Raw genomic sequence first — 23,237 nt, 5'->3', positions numbered from 1 at the left:
AAGTGTCCAGCTAATAACTTTCAGATTTTAAAACTAGTTACTTTGAAACTGAGTGAGTACAAGATAAAGGAACTCTGGACTGAAGCGTAAGCCTAGCATGTTTGCACAGAAGTAAATTTCCTCTAAATTCAGCAGAAGTCAGTGAAAGCTTAAATTCCTTAGTAAAAAATGCTCAACTAGACAGACATTTATTGGGGGTAAACAATTTTCTTATTGATTGATGCCTTTGAGTCAGTATTGACTCCTGGTGACTGCCTAGACAAATCTCTGCAATAATCTAAGATACTGAATACAATACCCAATATAAATGGTTTATTAACTGATACATTATAGCATATCCAAGATAAGCAAGTAAAATACGTTTCTTTCTGCATGATGCTATTTTATACTTCCAAGTGAATTGAACAATAGCTTTTATTCTGTATGTAATGCACGTATACCATCTCCCCTCCCTTTTTAACAGCATCCCTACATTGAATTACAGGTCAGTGTAAAGCTTGAGATATATGCAACTGTAAAATGTCAGCCTGGAGAATTAGACGATTCCCCCCTTGCTTTTCAGCAGAGGGTCTCTCTCATTGCCTCCCGGGAAGAAAACAGCCTTGACGTTATTGAAGTAAACACTCAGTCCTTCACCAGATTTCTCTTGACCTATTTTTCTTTCAATGGGTTTATATTCTTTGTATCTCCTGAAAAGAATGTGAAAATCAAATTATTAAAATGCTTTCCTGGTATATGAACAAAACCCAACAATTCTTTAGTTGTATTGTTCTTCTCCTCGGTAAATTGCCCATTTATATTTTTGAAAATAATCAGCAGGAAAAAGCTATTAGTACAGCCCTAGATAAAAGTTGCTGAGAATATATATTGGTGTGAGGGGAGTGAGAGAGAGCAGATATATAAACCTATTTAATGCTTATAGAAATCTACTGCATCACTAATGGAATAAACCAGCCAGTAAATGTTTTCAGAGGTTCTGCCGTAAAGAAAGAAATGTTATGCCATCGCCAGATGTATCCTTGTTGTGAATCCTTTTAAAAAGCAGGGAAAATGGGATACTGTAGCTACAGTATCAAACTTATGGCCAGAATCCTGGTTCAAATTGCCACTCACGTTCGACTCTGAGGGATCTCTTTGCTGCTGGATTATTATTGTCCCCTCCTCACTAGCACTCCAAGTACAGTTGCCTCAACCCCTCACAGACAAGAAGATAGACAAACTTTGAAATTATTCCCAGCAATCATGATTGTATTACACACTTTATTCAGTAATATTTGGAAGCTCCTATCAACCAAAAGAATAGTTTAAAAAGCAGTATGGGGGGAAATGGAACATGAAAGGAAAATAACATCAGGAAGGTGGCTTGGTGTGTCTTGGATCTCATGAGTGGTAAAGACAGAGAGATAAAGCTAATGGGTTTTTGGTTTTTACCTACGGGTAAACAGAATCTACCTTCTGTTACCAACACTTGCATCTGTATTATTTGGGTTTGAAAGTTTTACGAATCATTAAATCAGTGGTGATTCTGTTTTAATGACTATGCCAAGCAACTTACTTGTAAAGGAAGAAGGTCAAAAAAACAGCAAACACCACCAAGAAACCACAAGTAACCAGAATTCCTTCTGCTGTCCTTGAAAAGGATGCTTCAGCTTAAAGAATAAGTTAAAGAAAACAGAATAAAGGGAATTTAATCAGTGATTAATATACTCTTATAATTCTCTAGATGTTCACAGTCTACATACTTGACATTCCCACTTCATTGGACTCACCATACCTGTCTTTTAAAGGACACACCCAAAATGTATATTTCTATAGACAGATATAAAATGAGGATTAATTATTTTTGTTCTTAATATTTTTTAAAATTATTTTTGTTTTTTGTTCTGGTTATTTTGTTGTTTTGTAACTTTGTGTGTCACTCAGAGTCACATCTGTGAGATGGATGGCTATATAAATTTACCAAATAAATAAATAATATAAATATAATATAAAATACAAGGAAAAATCAATAGTTCACCAACATTCGCCACTTATTTCAGCTGCATTACTTCTGTTTATTGAGATCTTGTTTTCTATTCTTGGCTGAGCCTGAAAGGTAACCAAAAAGTTCTTCCCACAACACTGCTTCTCACGCAAGACATAATGGTTGAGTCTCTTTTTTCATACATTACCAAATGCAGACAGTATTTTTCAGAAAGTGTAGCATTAGTAGAATCATTATTCATATTTGGGGTGATAATAGGAATTAGAAGGACCAAGAACTTCAGATGAAAAGGTCTGGTGCACACATTTATCATAAGTAGCACTTTTCTCTCTCAGGTACACTCTACTTGTGTATGAGTGTAATGTTAGAATGTTTGTGAAAAGATTCTGCCTTCTTACATGCATCGGTCAATCTGTCAAGTACGCATCATCCCCTAGATTTTAAAATGTAACATTTCTTGTGAAATAATCATACCAGCTACTAATAAAAAGGTCAGGATTTACCTCCATTGATGGAGATCAGAGTACTTGTGAGTGCTAGACTTGTTGCATCTGCCAGTGTGATGTTGACACAATAGGTTCCAGATTCATTGAAGGCTCTTCTTATGGTCAGGAAACACACATCAGCAACATCAACAGGGTGACATGACTCACTCTGTAAAATCGTACATGTGGGATCAGCAATTAATGTGCAGGCGTCTGTAGGTAGACTAGGCAGGGGGAAGAGACAGAAGGAGATGGGATAGCTAATCAGTTTTGGTTTTATAGAACCAGTGGACTGATTGATAACATTTTTGTACTGATTTTTCATACATTGCCCAAAATGGTTCAAGTCAATTTATTATTGTTTTTAAAAATAGTATATATGTATTTAAAACAATATGCCATCTTAGTTAAACACAGTAAAGCTAACCAAACTAGTGTAAGACTAGAGGAGTCAAATGTTGCAGTTACACTACGGATATTATTATTCACAGGGAAAGAGGGAGGGGATCTCTTTTAAGCCCTCTAAAAATATTTATGCTCCAATGAGTCTTTCTCTCTATAAATCCTAGTATGCTGTTTATTGAATATTTTACATTGAAGCCAGCTCAACTGCAAAACAGAATACACAGGGCTTTTCCATGTGGCAGCCTTTAGAAACTTGTCTGTATCTTGTAAACTGAATCTTGCAAACTGGCCAGAAATAAATCCAGTTTGAGAAAACCTCTCCTGGATTTCAGCCCCCTTCCACTTTGGCCTTAACATGGCCCATGAATTGTGGTTCCCTCATTTCCTTTCTCCTCCCACACGTTTTCAGGAAGATTTCCTGTTCTTTCTGTAACTTGAGCTAGAAAGGAAATTTGGCAGAACTCTTGTCAAGCTCACCCAGAAGAAAGAAGGAAGGGAGGGAAGGAAAGGAGGAAGGGAGGGAAAGCATTTCACTCCTCTACTGTTGTGTTAAACACAACACACACACACACACACACACATATAAATTTTACAAATCTTTCTGTCACTTGAGCTAGAAGGGAAATTCTTGTCAATTTCACTTAGTTAAAAGAAACAGCAAAGAATGGCCAACATTTCACCATTCTTCTGCTCGGGGCTTTAGGCTAAGGTCAAGCAGGCATTGGTATTAATCAGGTCCAACCCAGCTCAATTTTTTTCAAGGTCAGACATGGTCAGCTAGTTGCTGCACCTGCTGAAGACCAGAAGAAAAATCAGGTGCCAAGGTACATGATTTAGCTACACAAATGGTATGATTCAGCTTTCTCCAGCCTAGTGTCAGCCCTTTGAGGTAGGCCAGGGCAGGAAGCAGACACTTCAGGTTTACAAGAATGCTACTTTATTGTTCTAAGGTATAATAGAATATTGAAAGCCTGACAGAGTTTGTCCCCTCTTATACCAAAGAGAATCAAGGTGGGGTTATTTTGAATTTCTTTCTCATGCTTTCTCCTTTCCCAGGACTAAGTTGTGGTTTCATCTCCCTTAACTGCTCTTGCATAACTTTGTCAAGGTTATCTCTACATTCCTCTACATCTAGCATCATCCATGCATGTGGGACTGCATCTCCCATAATTCTCAGCCAATTAATTTCTCTGGAGTGTAGCAATACACCAACATGATGGACTAGAGTACTTATAGAGGTAAACAATTCAGTTATACTCATGTTCCTTGGTCTTCTGCATGGGGTTTTTTCAAGTTAGTATTCCAGGACATATAGGTTTTTTGAAGAAAAGCAAGGAATGTATGGAAAAGCATACCTCCCTTGACAGGTTACTACGAAATCAACCACTGAGTTTCCAACTTGAGTAGCTGTCATCTGGACACTTGTCATTTGGATAATGTTTACCTCAAGGATCCCCTCTGTCAAAAGAAAGCCATTGACAACATACCAGGAGTTTTTAAATGCAAAATTTGACAGAAAGGAAAGGAAGTATTACTTTTAGATCCTAACTGCAAGAGAATTACAGGTAGTCCTCAAGTTATGACTGCAATTGGGACCAGAATTGCTGTCACTAAGCAATGTGGTTGTAAGGCACAACCACATTGCTTAGTGACAGTCCAGGCAGTCCTGGTTATCATAGTAACCCAAAATGTGTGGGTCATTAAGTGGGAAGTGGAAGGAGTCCCAGGTAAGAAGTGCGGAGATGCCACAGGGGAAGGCCCGGCACAGGCCACATGGGAATCAGGGGAGGGAGTGCTTGGCACGGTGCAAGCTCAGAAGGGCTGTGGAATGAGGGTGTGGGGTGCATGCAAGCATAGGGAGGCCAAGGAAGAGGGCATGGGGTATGTGTGTGTGATTGCAAGGAGACCATGGAAAGAGGGTATGGGGTGCATGTGTGTGTGTGCAAGCGTAGGGAGGCTGAGGAAAGTGGGCACAGGGTGTGTGCAAGCAAAGAGAGGCCCAGGGAGGGGGGAGACTTACTCCATCAACTTGCGACCTTCCTTGCCGGCTTCCCATTAACTTTCTTGGGGGAAGCCGGCAGGGAAGTTTGCAAACAGCAGTCATGTCTCTCTTCCATACAACCATACAATCACATACTAAGTTACAAAGCAGGAATTTTAAAAAGAGTTCATTATGGTCAGTTCCGATACTGAAACTAAATCTTTGGATTGAGGTTCTTTAATACTAGGTATATGTGGCTGATCTCAGGTTCTTGTAAAAAATGAGAATTTTGTCTACTACTACTCCTAAGGATATGCACATCAATATGTTCAGAGTGTTACCATAAGATTAGGACTCAACTTTCTTTTACATTAAATATAAATAATTCTTTGAATTCAGCGGGATAGCCATCACATTTTCAGAATGTGTCCTTAATTTTAACTTACTGCATCAACCCAGAAATTGTGCTCTTCCTGAACAAGTGACAAAACTGAACAAGGTAACAACAGTATGCTGGGATTTTGGTTTAAAATAATGTGTATGGTGACACCCAGACAAAGTGACAAGAACTTTCCCAGCCAAATACAAAAGTTTACTGATGAGCTATTCAGTTAAATAGTTTACAAAAGCTAATTGGTAGAGTTGGATCCAAAAATTCCTTTCTGTGAATGGAAGGAACTCTAGCCAACCAAAGAAATCCCACTGTAAAAAGAAGTCTCCTTTTGTTCATGGAAGGAAACCTTTAGCCGTAACACTATTAGTAAAATGGTTTTCAAAACAAACAAAATAAAACAATATTGTTTTAAGTCTTCGTTCCAAAATGGTACAAAGCTTTCAGATATTCTGCCTTTTGCATACAGACATGTTCTACCAGAGCAGCAGCACGAAAGCCATTTTAATTATATAATAAAAATGGAAAAACTTCCCACAGTATCCATCAAAACAATATTCTTTCTTTACTGGTGTAGATGCATACCTACAATGGTAAGTGAGGCTGTGTAAGTTCCATATCGAGTGATATTGCATCGTTCAACAGGGGGCTGTCCTGTAAGCAACTCAGTTAAACTAGGAGAGGTGGGAGTTGCATTCGAAGGGAACTGGGTAACTACTGTTAAAAGAAAAAAGGAAAACAGAAAAGAGTTGTGGGAAGACTTTTTGGATTTCTGCATCTTAGAGCTAGGAGAATATTTGGACCCTATCTTTATACCAAGATAAAAAAGTGTACTACAATTCACTGACTCTCATATTTTCATATACAGACCTACATCCACATGTACCATATACCCATTCTCAGGAATTAGAACTAAGTTATCTTCTGACTATGGGGAAAATTATTCAGTTTATTAACAAACTGTTTCCTTTGGAATATAAATTCCTATTGTTGGCTCTTGCCTTTTATATTACTTGGTTTTGGTATTATGTACCTGTTCTTTTGGAGATTTACTCACCGGAAGTTTAATACAAGCAAGGGATGAGGAAAGCTTCTTATTTATTTATTTATTTATTTATTTATTTAAAGATCTTATATGGCACCTATCTCAGTGATTCTAGGCAGCTCACAGCAAGCAAGGGATGAGGAAAGCTTCTTATTTATTTATTTATTTATTTATTTATTTATTTATTTAAAGATCTTATATGGCACCTATCTCAGTGATTCTAGGCAGCTCACAGCAACCAATAAGAACAACATGAAAATGTACCATACCCTTCCCACCAAGGTGCCAGAACTCTTCCAACTGTTAATCCCACAACCCAGCTCCATCTTAGCCCAGTGCTTGGGAGAAGAGCCAGGTCTTCAAGGCCTTCTTGAAAGCTAAAAGGGTAGAGGGCCCCCAAATCTCAGTGGGAGGCTGTTCCAAAGGGCTGGTGTGGCTATGAAAAAGCCATACCTCCAAGATCTCATTAGATGACATCTGCAGGAAGGGACCTGGAGTGCACCTACCCTATCCAACCTAGTAAGATGGGATGATACCCTCAGGGAGAGGTGGTCCCACATATAACCTTATTGTCATTCCATTCCATCTAACTTGCATTTGAGGATCAAGCTAAGATTGGCATTTATTTTTGATCATACTTTCTTCCTGTTCAGCAATGGCCAGAAGAGCAATGGTTTTTTCCAGTAAACAGAGAGTAACAATCCGATCATCACAAGCCTAACTATAACATTACCTCTTATAGCAAAGTCCAGATGAAATAAGTGGCTTTTCTTATTCTGAGTACCAGTTTGCAGCACAGAATTATGAAGAAAGCATAAGATGTTAAGAAATGGACAATCAACAAATTATTCATTTTTGCAAATTTGGAGCAATTGCTTATTGAGAGGTAGAGGAAAGGAGATGAATTAAGTCCCATAAAAAGCAACTAGTGGCTGGATTCATATATTAGCCATCGAATAAACCCCAATGTACTAGATTTGCACTATATGATGTCACAAATCATGTTTCTGATGAGCTCCATGATGGCTGAGTTTATGTAACACACTATGCCAAAACAAAACCATGTACATTGGCTTAGTGTGATTTGTGAACCAGACCAATGTGTCTGCATGAGCAAGTATGTATGGTGGATATTAGTTATCATAGACACTTACCTGGAAATGTAGATAAAGGAGAAGCTGTCACTGGCCCACAAGGTGCAGGTATAATAGCTTGAACAGACAAGTTAGCACTGAAATTTCCCAGAAGTGTGTATGTATGTGTTGAATCAGAATTGTTAGAAACAAATGAACCACTGCCATCCCCAAAATTCCAATGGTAGGAAATAGCAGAATGATTCAGGTAGTGGCTGGGATCATGAATCTGAACATCAAACATAATGGGGATGTCCTTGATGAAGATAAAGTCTGAAACATTGCGATTGTTCTTCTGGGATATTTTCACAGAGAAGGGGATTTGATCTGCATATTAAAAGTATCAAAAAAGATGAAATTGTAGTTTAACACACAATAGATAACACTAGAATCATAGTTTTTAACAGAAAAGCACTGATGTGTCCAAGGAATGTTGTCACATTTGCCTGCCAAATGTGTTGCATAAACCTTTCATCAAAACTTTCCCACCCTTGCACACATACATAAGCACATATAGGTATATTTCAGTCTTAAAATCTTCCTGAAAAAAGGCAGGAAGGAAGATTGTTTAGAAGAACCAATGTTCTCTGGATGTGTAAACTTCCATTCCCAGAATTCCACACTTAGTATAGATACTGTTGAGAATTCTGGAACCTGAAATCAATACATCACTAATGTAAATCGTCCACATATGATGAATTACAACTTAACCTTGTGTACTCACCTGTTACAACATAAATAACATTTGTTGTGGTTACTGGTACATATGACCGATAACCCCTTCTATAAACTACCAACTCCATTATTTGTTTACCAACAGTGATATTTGTTGTATTGATCGACACCATAACTGATGAGCCTCCTTTCTTTTGATAATACTGGCCTGCAAAACAGTAAAAGGTAAAAAAGATGGCATTACTATTGGTTCAATTACTCTGTATTTTTTGGAAAGACTACACAGTTGCTCTTTTCCAAAGGAGGAAACATCTCACTCTATCAAAAGGGCAAAATAAATAAATATAATGCTTCCAAGTGTATTGCATATTTATCAGTCTTTCTTATAAACAGTCCAGAAGCGTGCACATGATTCTACCATTTTATGTCTAGTGCCATAATTGGGTCCCTTTTCCATGTCCCATCATTTATACACTTGCACAAACCACTTGACAGCTCACAGCAGTAGTAAATTTTTCAACTAAACTGGGCTAGCTTTGATTTGCAATAACTCTTTACTACATTGGTATACTGTTATACTTATATCCATATACTGCTTATATGGATAGTGCCGTTATATGGTTTCACCAACTAGATGTCATTGTTTTTTTATCCCCAGTCATGTCTGGGGATACCAAATGTGGAGTTGCTGGTCTATTCTATTCTCACTGGAAGGAGACAAGAAGTTGTTGTCTAACTGCCTGACTGATGCATTTTTTAAGCTTTCTCTAAAATCAACAAGAGTTAAGCAACAGAAAATAAAAGGGAAGAGCCATAAATTAATGGTGAGCACATACTTCATTCAACCCAGAGTTCTCACTCAAGGCACAAATGACCAGGGTCAAATTATCCTACTTCGGACATAGTATGTGAAGACCCAGCTCTCTGGAAGAGGCTCTAATGCTGGGAAAGGTGAAGGAAAGAGGAGAAGAAGACGACCAGCAGCAAGGTGGATGGACTCAGTTACAGAGGTGATGAGTGCATCATTGGGAGACATGGCAGAACAAGTTACAGATAGATCAACTTGGAGAAAATCTATCTATATGGTCACTAGAAGTAAAAAATGACTTGATGGCACATAATCAATCAACATACTTCAGGTGCAGAAGGTTCCACATTTAATTGCTAATGAAATGGATTGCAAATAATAAGTATGGGAAATGTTTCTTCCTGAAGCCAAAATAGGTACAAGAGTTAGGCAACCTGGTGCCTCCCTTCAACCCCAGCCAGCATATTCCAGTGTTCAGGGATGATAAGAACAAATCCAAAACTTCTAGAGATCTGATTTCCCTGTGACACATTTGTCACTCCCAAGCTATGGAGTCTCATTTGCCTCCCATTCTCTCCACTGTTAGAAGAGGCAGGTAAGAAACATCTCTTCAGCCAGCTTTGAAATATTAAAAAAATTAGATGCCTATACATACATACATACATACATACATACACACACACACATATGTATATATTAAAGGCTTGTCCTTCCTTCCTTCCTTCCTTCCTTCCTTCCTTCCTTCCTTCCTTCCTTCCTTGGTTCTTTTTATGCCATTAGTTGCCTTGTGTGTTTTCAGAATGGAAAGTCAGGATAAAAGAATAAATATACTACAAAAAACAAAAACACTTTCATAAATAGATGACCAGAGTGCTCATTTCTGGCAGAAAGTCCTTTAGAGATTTTAAAAAGCATTTTACTTATATATATATAAGTATACACACACATACATACACACATACACACACACACACAATTATAATTATAATTATAATTCACTTCAGTAAAATTGTTCAAGGTTACTGTCTTTTTGAGGTGTTTTGCATCAGTTGGATAACTTCCTATGGAAAAAATAGTAAGGATGATTTACTATGACATGTCAACATACCTTATCTCAACTTGAAATGCTGTGAATTTGAGAAATATGCCCGTTTCCCCAAACTTAACAGTCAATAAACAGCTTCTTTATTTTCAGAGCAGCTCTGAACCAATGGTTTTCTCACACAGTTACCAATTTTTTCTCATCAAACCCTTAACAATAGGGTCCCTTGCAAATAATTCTGGATAGTGCTATATAAACAAGTACTAAGAAAAAAATTCAAAGGTGGAACTACATTTTAAGGACTAACCAAGTGTGTGAAATATGTAGATGAAATTCCTTCTCCTCCAGCCGTGGTGGCGAGGGAACGGTCTTCCATCTGGGAAAACACCGTAGCTGTTGTTATATGTGCAGTTTAGCCAGCTACAGTCATCAATCCATTGGGTCCAATTATAAACATATTCATCAGAAAAAACTGAAGAATCTAAAAACAAAAAGAAAAGAAATAGGAAAAAAGAAACAAGTTTTTAAAGCATTTTCTCCAATCTGGTGCCTTTCGTATGTTGGAATTTAATTCGTTCGTTTCAACAGAATGTGGAAAACTTCAGATTGGGAAATCAGGATCAAGTTTATCAAGGCTGTAATCCTAAACATAGATACTAAGAGCTTACTGGACTGATGGGGATGTTTTATTGTCTGAAGTAGAACAACAAACTGGACACGCAGAGACTTACCACTTCAAGTTAATAAGGTCACTAGTACAGTACCTACAATACCTAAAGCTAGCCAGGTTATTTTGACCCCTGAGGCAGAAAAATCCCATCTTACACCTTCCCTAACAGTAAAATACTGTAACAAAATAACAACAACAATAAAACGACAACAGTAATAAAATATTTAATTACTTACCGTTTAGGCACTTTCGATCATATATTATATTGCTGTCATTATCTTCCCTCTGACATCTGGGAAATTTTAGCATTGCAGTAAATGTCACATTGGATCCTACCAGAGCTGGGCTATCACTGGTCAAATTGGCTACTACTTTTCCCCCTGAAAAGCAATATATATATATATATATATATATATATATATATATATATATAAAAAAAAATTATTACATTACTATTCCACTTTTCCTCCACAGAAGACCAGAAACCTGTGGTACACCAGATTCCCCATTACCTCTCCCACTGTCATTTTATTTTGATTGCAAGTATATACATTATAGAGCCAGTCTGGTGTAGTGATTAAGGCATCAGGCTAGAAACAGGGAGACTGTGAGCTCTAGTCCTGCCTAGGCACAAAGCCAGCTGGGTGACCTTAGGCCAGTCACTCTCTCTCAGCCCTAGGAAGGAGGCAATGGCAAACCACTTCTGAAAAACCTTGCCAATAAAACTGCAGGGACTTATCCAGGCAGTCACGAGGAGTCCAAAACCTGACTCGAAAACTGACATCATATACATGGCTGGCTGGGGGATTCTGGGAGTTGAAGTCCACATATCTTAAAGTTGCCAAGGTTGAGAAATGCTGCTTTAACGGAACTCCTCATTCTACCGCTGTTCCTCAGGGTATGATTAACTACAAGTCTCAAGGAATCCTAAGCTTACCCTAAATTCATGCTAATTCCAATAGGTATTTTTAACCCTAAACTTTATACATAAATACAAAAGCAAGCCCCAGCCTAACGTAAGACTAACTGTATGTATGTCTATAAAGCCAGAACTCTCATTACTCCAAATATTTGGATAATGCATGATGCCCAAGTCATGTGGACAGGATCAGAGAAGACAAGTCTGATAATGTTCAGTTAGATGGACCCAGACTGCCCTTATTTTGTGTAAAACAGCTACCATGTCCCTAAATATTTTCATAAACAAAAACCTGTTCATTGTTCTACAGAAAATAAAATTATAATTCTGGCCAAGCTCCACTTATACTGTATCATTAATGTTATTCTATAATTGCATTAACCTCAGCTTGATTGCCTTTCCCTGTCTGTCTTTGTTCTATCATGCACATAGAATTACCTTTCCAGCAGTTTTTCCATCTGGGGTCTCCTTTCTCCCAGAAGGGGTAAAGCTTTTCATTCCAGTTATTATGGTCAGAATACCAGTGATTTAGCCTGTGGTGATACTTGTTACGAGAAGTCGCTGTCCCATGAGTCATCACATCTCGAAATTCTACAAAGAAAAATTAAATGCATGCAATAAAGTTAGGAATGTTTTACACTTGTAAAGAAGGTTCACATGTGATGCTGAACCCATGTTCGTACTGTATATATGCTCATACAGAAAACTGTGAAAGTAGCTTTTCTCAGGAGTTATGCAATTCTGCCTCTGGATGGAAGATATTGTATCAAGACTTATATTCTGGCCCAGCTCTCTGACCATACTGTATTGATGGGAATATCTGATGCTGAACTGTGGCAGTTTTGGTTCTCCATGTTCAAGAAAGCTGTGCGATTCCCCAATATGCTTACATGGATGGAAGCATAACACGTGTGCCAATCACTTCTCCACAGAATTTCAGTACCCCTATTCACTATGTATTTAATCATGTACACGAAGTTGAATGTACATACTGTAGCTATGTGCACTGATGAAAGTCTGTTCACTCTCCATAATCACATGAAATATCATGTTTTGCAGGATATTTGACGCACATCCCATTTTGACCAATAGAGTTGCCACAGAAGATTATTTTCTTCTTCTTTTTAATTCTTTCATTAATATTCAAAAATATTAACATTTCTTTTTTTAAAAAAAACTTTACTACTTTATGGTATTATATGAGGGTTGAATGAAAAGTAATGCTTCCAATATTCAGTTGCTGACAGATGGCAGGACTGATGCACTAGAAGCTCTGACATGTTTTTTAGCACCTGTTCTTTCACTTCAGTTGACAGGAAATTGCTGTGAGGAAAGGTTGCAGTTCTCTTATTTGTGTGCTTTAAGAAACACACTGTAATTGAATTTTTGACACCTGAAGGAGTCCCCCCAACTGAAATTCACTGCCAAATGCAGATTGTTTATGGTGATGACTGTGTTGACATGAATACTGTGTGTCACTTGGCCCAAAAAAACCATAAAGATGGTGAACTGGGAAGAGCTGATTTGTGTGATTAAGAACAAAATGTATAATTTATGACAGCACCTGAAGAGTTTCACTTGAGAAAGGTTGATGAGCTGATTAAGGAAAATTGACAGATCATTCTAAGGAAACCTGCAGTTAAGCTTAGCATTTAACAGGATCATGTGGGTCACATTATTGATGCTTTTCAATATCAGAAGTTTTGTGCAAGATGAGTTCCTTGCATGCTGATGGCAGAGATGAAAACTTCAAAAGTTTAAATCTGCCAGCAATCATCACACTATGAAAGAAGGGGTGGAATTTCTTGGCAGCCTCATGACAGCTAACCAAACATGGGCTCTTCATAATGACCTAGAAATGAAGTGTTAGTCCACAGAATATTATCAACTGTGGGGGAAAACAAACCAAAACCCAGGCCTCAGCAGGAAAACCCATGATTACATTTTGAGGGGATTCAGATGGTGTTATTCACATGGATTTCCACTGGTACCACTATCAACTCAGAGTGCTACATTGCAACACTCAGAACTTTGAAACAATGATTAAGCAGTTTGGAAGCACAAGTTGGAAATTTTGCTGCAACATGACAATGCTAGGCCTCATACCTCATGAACCACCCAAGAGACAACTGTGAAGGTAGATCTCACTGTCTTACCCCATCCGCCATATAATCCAGATTTGATGCCATGTGACTTCCACCTTTTCTGCAAATTAAAGGAATACTTTCCTGGGCATGTGTTTGACTCAAATAAAGAGGTGGAAAGGATCTGCTTGAAGACACATAGTGGGAAGTTCTTTCATGAAGGCCTTAAGAAGCTTGCCCAGCATTGGCAAGTGTGTAGTAAATAGTGGCGATATGTGGAGAAGTAAATACAGGTAACAAAAGAGCTCATTTCAGGGATTTTTCTCTTATTTCATTTATTAAAATATCCTTTTTAAATTAAAGTTATAGAAGTAGACACATTACTTTTCATTCAACTCTTATATATTAACTAAATAGCAATGTTATATTAAAAAAACATATAGTTTAAGAAACCTAATCTGTTTGTACCAAAAAAAGAGAAGAAGAACAGAACAGAACAGAACAGAAAAGAAAAGAAAAGAAAAGAAAAGAAAAGAAAAGAAAAGAAAAGAAAAGAAAAGAAATCCCACTATATGGGGAAAAGAAAAAGAAAATCCTCTACTAGGCTACCTAGATTAAAAAAAAAAAAAGAATTTAGGTTTGAGTTTACACTTCCATGAGATCATAGGCTAATTTTAGTGTGAGGGTTTGGTTTCATGCACATTTTTATTCTTAGTGGAAATCTTAGAATTAGCTGATGGTGGAGGTTCCCAAACCTTTTTGGTTCACAGCATCCTTAGTGTCTCAGTATTTTTCTCCGGCACCTCCTAAGCCAAAAGACTGCCAAAACCTACCTTTGCAAATGGATGGTGCAAATACTTTTAAAACCTTATAGTACCCCTTGGGTTTGCTGTGGCATCCTGGGACACCGTGGCACACAGTTGGAGAACCACAGAGCTACAGCATTATTTTGTTTATGTGTTATGCTTAAAAAATTCCTGTGAGGGTTAAATTGAACCTAGAGTTAGGGTTAGGCTTTCCTGGTATCTCAGGTTAATTTTAGTGTGAGGTTATAGAGTACTAGTGCTAGTCTCAGAATTATCCCAAGGCACCATTTTTTCTTAGGGGTAAATCTTAGCATCTCAAATTCTTATTAGCATTAAAGTAAACTTAGGGCTAGGATGAGGCTACCTGAGATTGCTTGCTAATAACACTTGGATGAATGGTGTTGGAGTGAGGTTTTATGCTTAGTGCCACTCTAAGAATTCTCTAAGGCTCAATTTTAGTTTTTATGTATAAAGTAACCCCTAGGCTTAAAAATGCATATTGGCATAAGGTTTACTTAGAGTTAGGCATCCCTAGGTTAACTTTAGAGTGAGGTTATGGTTCACAGTGTAGTTTCAAGTTTAGTACTAATCTGAGAAAGAGGGTTAAAAATTAAAACTAGCATTAGGTTGAACTTTGGGTTGGAGATCTTAGAGTTTGATTTACTGTGAGCTATTATGCTTATCACAAGTCTTACAATTAGTCTATGGCATAATTTTTGGTTATATGTAAGTCTTAGGTTTAAATCTTCCTATGAGAATTAGCCTGATTTATCAGATTAATTTTAGTGTGAAGGTATGGGTTACCATAAAGCAGTGTTTCTCAACCTTTTCAACTTTAACAGATGTGGACTTCAACAGATGTGCAAGCAGGCTGGGGAATTCTGGGAGTTGAAGTCTACACCTCTTAAAGTTATCAAGGTTGAGAAGCACTGGTCTAAAGTTTTATGCTTAGTGGTAGTCTTTGAATTGTACTTCTACATATTTTTGGTTTATGTATAAGACATAGGGCTAAAATTGGCATTTGCATTAGTTTGAATTTGGGATTGGTGATGGCACCCAAAAAACTGGCGGAGCTGTGATTGCATTATCATGGCTGCCATCTTGACGTTTTTTATCACACCCCTGCTGCGACATGAGACTTTTGCAAAGGATGCTGTGGCTTTCAGGGTCTTTATCAAGGGAGCGAAGAACATTGGTCTGTTTCAGTGCGTACAGGTGGTCCTTATTTAATGACCACTCATTCAGCAACCTTTCAAACTTATGATGGCACTGGACAAGTGGTAATTATGACCAGACCTCATACTTACAGCCATTGTAGCATCCCTGCAGTCACATGATCATGATTTGTGACCTTCCCTGCCAGCTTCCCACAAGCAAAGTCAATGGGGAAGCCAGCAGGAAATCAAAAGTCACAGTCACATGAGGTCCTTGCTTAACAACCCACATGGTCCTTGCTTAACAACTGCAACTGGGATTGCCAGAACTGCTGTCACTAAGCAGTGCAGTTATGTGGGTTTTTGACCTACAACTGCATTGCTTAATGATAGAGTTTCCAGTCCCATTTAGCATCCTTAAATGAGGACTACCTGTATTGTGCTTGTGAAATGTACTGCTTGCTCCTTCAAGGAGCCTCTTCTGACTGTAGGGTGTGAAATAGATGGCCATTGGCCTCTTAGAGAGAGGGATTCATTTCCACCGAGTTCATCCACCACCATTCCTAATGCAAATGGCCTCTTTATAACTAGCAATTTACATTTTATTTATTGGATCCATGGAGAAAGGAGGGTATCAGCCTTCCCAGGTAGATGAGATGGGGAACATGACCAAATGAGCTAATTCTACTTTATTGTATGGCTACATCAACAGAACCTTGCAAGTCTGAAAGTACAAATCCCCTACCATCTCCTTTACAGCCTGAGAAGCTAGGGAAGGTCCCTTCTGAGCCTCTTTCTCCATCCATTATGCAGCTGTGGGCTACGGCCTCTCTTATCTGACCGTTCCCAAGGTAGCATCTCTTCACCCTGTCTCTCAAGGTCTTTCTCACATAACATTGCAGAGAGAAACTGTCTCTGCTGATTGGAGAGTTGGTGGCAGGAGGGTCCTGACTTTGGATGATCTTGTGATGAGCCAGCTTCTTGAAGCCGGGGCCAGCTACTCTATTAAAACAAGAGGCACAATTGTTTTACGCATCTGACATCTCTCAGTATGTTTATGAACTTTTATGTTTTTAAGTATGTTCTAATGATATTTGGAGATGGTGCCGTCTCCTTGGTTCTTCTCACTTAAGGCTGCTGGTGGGACAGTAGTTGAGCTGTTTCAATGAGACTGTTTTCTTCCCAGACTGAGTGGATGGAGCAAATATTAAAAGATAATCTGATGATCAGGAATATGCTTGGTTTGATTATCTAGTAATAATAAATAGTGACAGGATCTCATGAATATGGCATACCAGGAAACATTCTACCCAGCATGTGTGTGCGTGTGCGTGCAAACTTAATTTCAATTCAAAACAGTTTTGGGTCTGCAGAGTTTCTGCAATACTGCTTTAGCACTAATATGGAAATTATGACTAAATGATATGTGTGAACCCAGCCTTTTGGGAAAAAATGTAATTTTTTTTCATCCTTGGTTTCTACTTCATTCCTTGCCTCGCTAAATCAAGACCCAGAAAAAAGCCTGCTGCTGTCTTTGTAGTAACTTCACATTTACATTACTTCTCCCCTTGCTTCAGAGAAAACAAATTCATAACCTTTCAGAACTGTGATGGAGCATATTCAGTTATTTTTCTAGCACCAGGCAAATCGTTGTTTTATTCTCCTGAGCTTTTAATTGCTTCGCTTGTCATAAACTAGTCTCTGCTACTTTAACCTCTGCAATTTTTAAGTGATTGTGGTTTTAGGTTTTTGCATCCATTTTAGAGGTACACCTACTGTACTTTGACTGGAGAGCTGTAGCAAAATTTTAGAAATAAAATTTCTAAATACCTGTGTAATAATTTCTCCCAAAAACATAGAATCAGATAATGCGGTTTCTAACCTCTTGCGTGAAACAGCACTTCTTGTAATGAAACTGCTAAGGTCCTATCTTACTCATAGATAAATAATTAAGAAAAATATTTAGAGTGACTCTTTTATTGAAACACAGAATGTTTCATAAAGTGGTTCTGTTTAAGCCTCAACAAGGAGAAAAATAGATTTTTTTCTTGTTATAAAAGAGCTGCACTAAAATAAAAACTCATGTGTCAGAATACACAAATTTTTTCCAGATGAAGAAAGACTTAATCTATCCAACATGACAAAAACTAATTTAGGTTGATGCTCTAGTTTAGACTGATGCATGTTAGAGTTTTCCCTGACTTATTTTATTTGGAATATTTTCCATACACCCATGTCCTGTATTCAAGTTCATTTGGGTTACGATCTGTCCTCTATTTGAGATTTATATTTTTTAAATCATGGGAGTAATGCATTTTTATTTTAGCTCTCTTGGCTTTGACAAAAACTACGTGGTCTAGTGGTTCATTACACTACGTCATAATATGGTTTGTTAATTTCTGTGTACAGTAAGGATAATGTGAATGTACACATTGTTGCTTAACATGTGTGAATCAGATTATTATGATTTGTTCAAGAAACCATGGTTAAAAATTCTAGTTCATTGTGTGAATACAAGTCTGTGTTGAGTGATTTTGGAATGTATTGTATCCTATGTTATCTGTTATGGATCCAAAGAAGAATTACATAACTTTGTAAACTTTTTTTATTACCAAATCTAAGTAGTGTGATCAAATCTGCTCTGCGGGATCTTTTGAGAGAGATATTGAGCAAGCTAAACAGCAGATTCACACCAAATACGATAGAACACTACTACATTGTTACAGGACACACACACACATACATAAGCATTCACGTGCTAGGCTGTACAAAACACAGCATGAGCAAAAATTTGGTTTTAATTGGTAACCAATCCCAGAAGTGGCTGCGCCTAATCATGATGATGCCAAAATGACTAAATGTGCATCATCACAGTGTGAGCTCCGCCCTTTTCTATTTGCATTGTGACATGACATGCAAGTATGTAAGGAGTTGAGTTTGAGTTGGACATTTGTTGCATGCCTCTCTTTGCCTGTGTGTGGAAGCTCATGATCAGCCCCCATATATTCATTTGGCCCTACTGGCATCACCACACCTCACCCAAAGGGAAGGTGAGGCAAGACAGAGGATGGCTGCAGATGGAGTTGACTTCTCTTATGAGCTTGTCAGTTCCCAAAATAGCTACTGTTAAGGAAGGAAGGAGGTGGGCATTTCTGCTATGTCAAGTTGTGCTTCACGTGAAAAGCATGTGAAATCAGCTGTCTGGATGAGCCCTAAGATGGCTGCCTGTGGCCCAATACCATCCTTAGCTATAGTATCTGTAAGATGCCTACTTCTGGGTTTAGCAGAACAATTAGGTCTTGCTGATACTCCCTTACAAGTCAAAATAGAAGTGGGCTGAGAACACCCCCAAGTGTGCAGGCTGCCTCTTGGAAAGAGTCAGAAAATTAAAGGGCTCTTCATCTTTCCTGGGCAAAATCTTAGCTATTGGAGATTAATACTGTAAACTCAAAGTACATAGATTTCTACAAATATTTCTGGGGTTTCTCAAATGGGTTCAGCCTGTCCATTGCTGGGCCAAACTAACTATGACTCATGTTTGTCCTTAAGAGGTCAAAAGCATGTCACATGGTAATGCACAAACAATGCTCCCATTACTTTTAACAAGAACATGAATTAACTGCTTTTTGGGGGAGAAATTTAAAGGAAAGAAGGGGCCCAAGAGTATGATTAATCTTTCCCCTTGATGTTTTTCCACTCCCCAATAATTCCTTAACCAGCAGAATTCAGAATGTGTGCTTGTCTTCCCAAGCAAGCATTTCAAAGACATAAGGAGGCAAACTGTGTAGTTTTTCTGCTGTTTTGCATCTCAAAATTTTCCTTTCTCAAAGTGACTTGGCTTTTTGAAAAAAAATGTAGTTTGGTCATTATTGCTTATCTAAAGAATTAGCAAATATGTTAGCTCCTAAAGACCACGAAGGGACTGACAGTTTGGTGTTTCACTAATGCATTGCCAGGAAAAGAGGTGGTCACACTGTTTGCAACGAGGGTCAGCCCTGCAGGAGACAATAGCCATCCCAAGAGAAACAGGCTCTTTGTCAGTCACAATCTCTAGGAAAAATAGGGAGAATTTGTCATCTGGACATTCTCGTCCAGTGGTCTTTAATGTTTCTGCCACCAGTACAATTACCGTTACATAATCAGTTATTGCGAAGTTTGAGGATGCATAGAGAATGCAGCTTCACAGCACATATATACCACATGCACACAAGTGGATGTACTCTGTAATGTAGGATTCATTTTCCCCCTCTCTCCTATTCCTCACTGAAAATCACTAACATTGAACACAATCCTCACTGTGTATAAGCTAGGAGTAAACAAAATATAAACATATCTCTGTTTCCCATATGGGACTTTAAGTATAACACAAAGGCTAAAGGGTGCTGAGAAGTAAATAATTTGGAGCAATTGCTCTAACATGTATCTTGTACATGTTTCCTCTGAAATATCTCTACTGAGCTTAATAAGAACTTCTTCTACATAAACATGTATGCAGAATTACAGACCATCTTGTGGTGTAGTAGAGAAACACCACAAGTAAGGCCACCCCCCACCGCCCCCCACTGCCATCACTACAACTGATCCCCCCCCCCCCCCAGAACTGGCAATGCTACAGCCAATTATCATACGGAGAGGAAGAAGGGAAGCAAGGAACTCACGTTTGGAGGCTGTAGCAGGCAGAACATGTTCATCAGTGACCAGGTATCCAAGAAGAAAGAAGAGGCAAGCCCACTTCATGCTGAATAGATACAGACACCCAAACTACAGAACTTGCACAACTTGACTTGGTGTTCCTCTGATCTCTTCAAAGCAAGACTGGGGATAATGTTTCCCTGCTCTCTTCCTCTCTCTGGTTAAATTAAGATCTTGGGGCTCATCATGTGATGGCCCTGGATTAAGAAGAGGTGCATGATTTTGTGTTTTCTGCCTCCCTTTTCCCCCCCTCACAGCTCATGTGCTTATGAGTCATTCCTCTCACTTTTAATATTCACTGGGATTCTTATACAACTCTGCTTAGACACACAGCAGTTTTGCCTCTCAGGAATTTCTGATGCAATTTTGCACCTTTAACAGAGGAGTCGTGAACATTTATTGTATTGTCTACTAATATTTTAATTCCTACAGTGATTCAAAGATGGACATGTTCTGCACTTTCCAGGAATGGTGTTTGTTCAAAAGAGAGTAGTTGAGAATCACAGGTGTTTCCAAGAGCTGTGTACTAATGAAGTCAGGATTACCAAGATAGGAAGGTTTCTCACTCCAGGACCACGTGTACTTCAAGGACATTATATATCAGTCCCCTAAAGCAGGAGCACAAAAAGTGTAGCCCAGGGTTTCACAATCTCAGCAACTTTAAGATGGGTGAACTTCAGAATTCTGGGAGTTGAAGTCCACACATCTTAAAGTTGATAAGGTTTAAAAACCCTGGTGTAGCCTGTTAGCCCCAGTTTTGCAGTCTGCAGAATCTTCCCTAAAGTGAGCAGGATATTTATCAAGCTTTTGTAGTGGGCAAGGGATTTGACAGGGCAAAATGGGTGCCTTAAAGCTTAACTCTCCACTCAAAATCTTGAGAGTTGACCCTGACCCCTTTTGAAATGCAGCCACTAACAAGCCATGCAAAACCTAATGTGGCCCTCAAACAAATTTGCACATCCTTGCCCTACAGCAGCAGTTCTCAAAGTGTGGTCTGGGGATCCTTAGGGGTCTCTGAGACCTTTTCAGGGGTCTGCAAATTCAAATAAATATTTTAAAATGTTTGAATTTTATTTTCTAATACAGTAAATATTGATAGATATAACTCATGTAAACCAAAGTTCTTTTTTAAGTTCATTTTTAAGAATGTAAAAGGGTCCTGAGACTAAAATGTTTGAGAATGGCTGCCATAGAGAAACATACCAGAGTACGGAATTGTTCTTTGTCTTCCTCTCCTGCTTTCATCTATGTGTTCCCTTTCTCAATGTCTCACCTAATTTTTAGAAACAGATGTATTTTCCTTTCATGTGAATCTGTGGGCAGATTTTACACAAAAAGGTTGCAAGATCTGTCTAAAAGCTTAAGTCGTCCACCAGCCAGTTTCCTACAGTATCCAGCCAGACGCTGTACTGGATTCAGGGTCACTAAAGATGACACAAAATTGCTTTTTTTACCAGCTCCCAATTGTGAGACATCACTTTAGTTGCTAACTTCCAATCTGAAACAAGAACTCTTTGCATTTTGTTGGATACCATCATTTCTGTCATGGTGCTTTTTTTACATCTCAGACAAGAAATGCTCTTAAATACCTGGCAGGACTCCTTTGACTGCTGTATAAGAAATCGGCACTAGATATTTGCATAAATGGGCGAGGGGGGTATGCACACTAAGAATAGTAAAAAAAAAAAAGTGATGTTATGTTACAAATTTGAGACTAGACATGGTCAGCTGTTTCCTATGATCTCCCTACATATCCTTTCTTCTTCAGGAGTTTAGATGGCATTCACATGATTGCCAGGTGACCAACCCTTTTACCCAGACAGTAGTATGGCTGGGAATCATCCAGTCTAGTGTCCTATAGCTCCCATCAGCTGACAGGCATAATTTTAATTTTTTTAAAAAACAGAAAGATAAGAACTAACAAAAACTAATAATCAAGAAAGAGAATAGAAAAAGGAAAAGAATAAAGCAAAAGCAAACCAAAAGAAGTGGAGGAGAATGGCACAGAGAAAGTGAAGGAAAGGACTGGCAGCACAAAGACAAGTCAGCCAGTGTGGGAACTGTATCTTCTCTAATGTTCTGCTTTCTTAGAAAAACTGGGTTCTTAAAGAAAGAGAGCCCAATGTTCAGAGACTGTTACTGCAATTTTAAAAAAAAGAAATAAACTTCTGGCCCTTCATTTACACTCACAAAGGTTTTCCCTTTCCCATTTGTGGAAGAGGCAGTATATTTATTGAAGGAACCTGCTCGTATGTTGGCAGGAAGCATAATTTTAGCTTAACTAACATGTTTTATAGAATTACAGGATGTTGCTAAAAGAATTCAGTTTTCAAAACTTTGAAGATGAAAAAAAATTGCTTACCACTCCCTCTCCCTCTTAAAAAGCCATGGTTCTTCAGACATGGAGGGATTTTTGTTGTCTTTATTTGTATTTATGTTGTCTACATGGGGAAAAGGGCGAGAGCGACTGCATTTCCTACTATTTGAGGAAATGCTATCAGCAGACTCCAGCTGAACAGGTTGCTTAATGCAATTCTGAGGAAGTTTCAATATCTACGGATAAGCTACAGCAGGCTTTATGTTCCATATATCTTGCCTTTAAGTATTTTTAAAAGGAAGATCTACTTTTCTATATTATTTGTTTTAGATCACTCAGCTTTTGAGAAGAACAAACTATCCTGTATTCAGCTGGATGCCACACCATTTAGTGATTATATGGTGGTGGTAGTGATTTTACCATTATCATAGTTTTCATCTTATTATGGATCCATTACAAGTTTTAGAACTAGCTTGTTCTGACTTTATCAGACACATTCTTTATAGCATAATCTAACTTCTAGATAGAGAAAGGGAAGATTCAATCTTCATCCTTGTGGGCCTCTAAGCATAAAGATGCTCTGTGAATTGTTTAGAGATGACATATCTTCATGGTTGCCTTGTCTCATCCCCAGCTCAGAGCAGAG

At 38.3% G+C, this 23,237-nt stretch overlaps 1 protein-coding gene across 1 annotated transcript; it reads right to left on the bottom strand.

The window, feature by feature from the left end:
* Positions 1-66: 66 nt before the first annotated feature.
* On the bottom strand, positions 67-20,380 carry GPNMB (glycoprotein nmb). The gene is made up of 11 exons (XM_007442726.4): positions 20,241-20,380; positions 11,977-12,129; positions 10,856-10,999; positions 10,257-10,430; positions 8,149-8,307; positions 7,446-7,751; positions 5,832-5,963; positions 4,230-4,332; positions 2,488-2,693; positions 1,556-1,649; positions 67-689 (listed from the first exon to the last, which is right to left on the bottom strand). Exons 1-11 carry the CDS (start codon positions 20,317-20,319, stop codon positions 536-538), a joined length of 1,704 nt encoding a protein of 567 aa, XP_007442788.1. The 5' UTR covers positions 20,320-20,380; the 3' UTR covers positions 67-535.
* Positions 20,381-23,237: the final 2,857 nt, after the last annotated feature.

This window comes from Python bivittatus, unplaced genomic scaffold, assembly GCF_059951505.1.
Source record: "Python bivittatus isolate LINGU-HERP-01145 unplaced genomic scaffold, Pbiv_v1 ctg000610_np1212, whole genome shotgun sequence".
NCBI lineage: Eukaryota > Metazoa > Chordata > Lepidosauria > Squamata > Pythonidae > Python > Python bivittatus.
Note: the sequence above shows the minus strand (reverse complement) of the source record. Positions and strands in the feature narration are given on the sequence as shown.

Excerpts from the sequence above, each read along its gene's own strand:
- GPNMB (XM_007442726.4), bottom strand. The coding sequence starts at position 20,319 with ATGAAGTGGGCTTGCCTCTTCTTTCTTCTTGGATACCTGGTCACTGAT. Across the intron at positions 10,431-10,855 it reads TGATCGAAAGTGCCTAAACG|ATTCTTCAGTTTTTTCTGAT; the intron begins GTAAGTAATTAA and ends TTTTGTTTTTAG. Across the intron at positions 690-1,555 it reads TTGACCTTCTTCCTTTACAA|GAGATACAAAGAATATAAAC; the intron begins GTAAGTTGCTTG and ends CATTCTTTTCAG.